At 35.8% G+C, this 2,947-nt stretch overlaps 1 protein-coding gene across 1 annotated transcript; it reads right to left on the reverse strand.

The window, feature by feature from the left end:
• Positions 1-5: 5 nt before the first annotated feature.
• LOC129579663 (integrin alpha-PS3-like) lies at positions 6-2,339 on the reverse strand (the record flags this gene model as incomplete). The annotated part of the gene is made up of 4 exons (XM_055469830.1): positions 2,212-2,339; positions 1,926-2,127; positions 920-1,823; positions 6-835 (listed from the first exon to the last, which is right to left on the reverse strand). Coding segments are annotated over exons 1-4 (2,064 nt in total), but the record flags the coding sequence as incomplete, so codon positions are not given.
• Between the last annotated feature and the right edge of the window lie 608 nt (positions 2,340-2,947).

Raw genomic sequence — 2,947 nt, forward strand, 5'->3', positions numbered from 1 at the left:
GCTGAATAAGCGGATTCACCATGATTTTCAACCGTGTAGTTGATTGTCAAAGAAGAATCACCGCGTTTGAACGATGGCCGTCCACTGCACTTCGTTGCATTATAGCTCAATGCACTTGTTACTCGCAAATCCGTTACACAGTGCTCATGCTTGCATCCAGGATCGAACTTTATTACATTCGATGCGTTTCTTACACTTTTCGGATCGAGAGCGACGCACGTTTCGCAAAACTCTGAGTTGTCCGTAGTAGCATCGTATTTTGGAATAGCATTAATCACGCTGTGATTAAGTTCCATATGAATCGGTTTGTATATATAATTGGTTTGGAATTTTACAGACGCTTTAAGTTGAACACACTTTGAACTCGCATTCGGTGCTAGAGAAACATTCAATTCGCACACCTTCTCATTGCATCCATCAATTTGAAAATGTGCACGAGTGAATTTGTCAATTAATTTGACGATGACACGTAATTGAACGTCAAATTCGATCTTGTGATTTGATTCATAACGAAAGCATGCGCTGAGATCGAATGTTTTGGCACTAATTGGTATTTTTTCATCGATAGGTTTGATGCTGCCATCAATTCGAATCACTGGATACGTTTTATAAATATAAACAGCTCCAGCATTAGGAGCTCCGACCGCAAAATCCACATAATTATTTCCATCCAAGTCGACTCCTTTCGATAATCCATAACCAAACATTTGATCCAACTTGACGTCGTTGCTGGGTGCATGGATTTTCTGGGCAGGTTTGTCCAAAAGACCATCTGTACTGCCGTGGTAAATATAGATGGCTCCATTACCTTCAAAAGGCGCCGAAACTATGAGATCTGAATGGATAAAAATCATTTTAAAGTTGAAGAAAATAGAAAATGAAAAAATAATGAAGTTTCTGTTGTCAAACATTTCAATACCATTGTATCCGTCTTGATTGATATCGCCAACTTTCATCAAAGCTGCCCCGAACATTTTGTCCCGATAATAACCTTTTTCGGTTGTATGTAAAATACAGTGCAATTTGAAATTCAAAGAATCGATCGTTTTGCGATTTTTGTAAATGTACACAGCACCGGAGGATCGGTATGGTGCACCAATGGCAATGTCCATGAGACCATCGTTGTCAAAATCCTCCACCAGCACGCTATAGCCAAAATATTCACCCAACCATTCACCATTAAATGTGTAATGCTTTTTCATTACGGTTTCCATTTGCCAATTTATATAATGTGTTTGAAAATCAAAAATGTATACAGCCCCATTATTTGCTCCAGTTTCATCAATATCCCTTGGTGCACCAGCCACATAAAGTAGTTTGGATTTTCTGGGGCCATCAAAATAACCAGACGAAATGGAAAAACCGAAATATGTGTTTACTGTTCTCTTACTGCCGTCATCCCAAAATCGTGGGTTAGGCACTTCAGAGTCAATAAGCTGACTTGTTGTTCGAAGTGTGTTGATTTTCTTTCGAATTACCAAACCTCTGGAATATGCTGAACCAGGTACACCCATCAGAATTTCTTTGTTGTTATCGGTGATGTGAACACTGAAACCATGCTCTCCATCATAATACTTGAATGGTTTTTCATTTTTGCCTACTTGTATATCTGAGTCATCTAATAACTGCTTCATTGTGAAGTTAAAGACGAGTTTCATTTCATGTTTTTGTTCATTTCCCCAATAACAATTGCCATGTATCGCTTTGTCATATGTACCGTATGGTTTTTTTTTATACTCATACGTCTCCCCATGTTTCCTAAAGATTTCAATATCTCTTTTAATGCGTTCTTCACACGGTGTGGTAAATCGCGGTGCACAAACCTTTTCAAATGATACGTTAATTCGTTGAGATTCGATTAATTTAATTTGATTTCAATAAAATACTTCGATAATTTATTAGCAATAATTGCTTTGGAAATTTACCACAAACGCTTCATTATCACGTGCGCCACTATCCATTGACATTCCAAGCCACGAACCATTTAAATTTTCTATATTTCCCAAACCATTGAAAAGTTGGCAATCTCCTTTTGAAATCTTATTCAAATCACATTTGTAAACGGCACCGGATTCAAATTGTCCATTCGGGGAATTGGATCGAGCTCGTGGAGCACCAATCAGAACGCTATTGAGATTAAATTTGTTGTAGTGCACATATTTAGAATCAAGTTGAGTTCTTAAGCCAAAATTAATTGGCCATTTCGATTACCCATTGGCTTTTAGGTTCACCGAATATCCAAAGTAACTATTCGAATTATTCAAAGCTTTCGGTTCACGAAAAACGATATTCGGCACTGGTGACACATTAAATCCATTTGTACAATGACTGCAAATCATCGTTATTGTCAGAGCGACAAAAATAATACTAAAATTATTTCGCATTTCAACCATTTTTCTATTCAAACCAAGGCAACTTAATTCAAACTCATCCCAAATTTTGCATTTATTCAAAATTGTAATAAAACATTTTCGTCAAAATCACATAATTATAAAAATTATAACTACAAAATAAGGACGTATTTTGCACTTTGAAAAATGAAGTTTATTGTTTGTTGAAAAGAATAATCGACGCGACTAGCTACAAGTCAGAAAATGGCATGTATTTTATAGCCATGTTCGAATTTTGCTGAATACTAAGAAACAGTGCTAAATACATGGATGAATTATTGTATTTGCGCAATTAATCTTTCATTACGGAGAAGTAAGGGATATTCTTTGAAAATTATGTCATTGGCCTTATGAGTGGATAATAGTAAGCATTTTAATATACCCTGAATTTAAAATGAAAAATGGGAATCATTTTCGTTATCGGCGAAATAATTTCCCAGCATTATTTAGCTATCAAATGTATATTCCTCTGACTCAATGTTACCCACAACTCTTCAATCGGATAATGAATAATAGAACAAAATAGACCTGTTTATAAACAATCTTTGAATATTTTT

This window comes from Sitodiplosis mosellana, unplaced genomic scaffold (assembly GCF_009176505.1).
Source record: "Sitodiplosis mosellana isolate CC-2019 unplaced genomic scaffold, AAFC_SMos_1.0 Smas_scaffold_6375, whole genome shotgun sequence".
NCBI classification, from domain to species: Eukaryota; Metazoa; Arthropoda; class Insecta; order Diptera; family Cecidomyiidae; genus Sitodiplosis; species Sitodiplosis mosellana.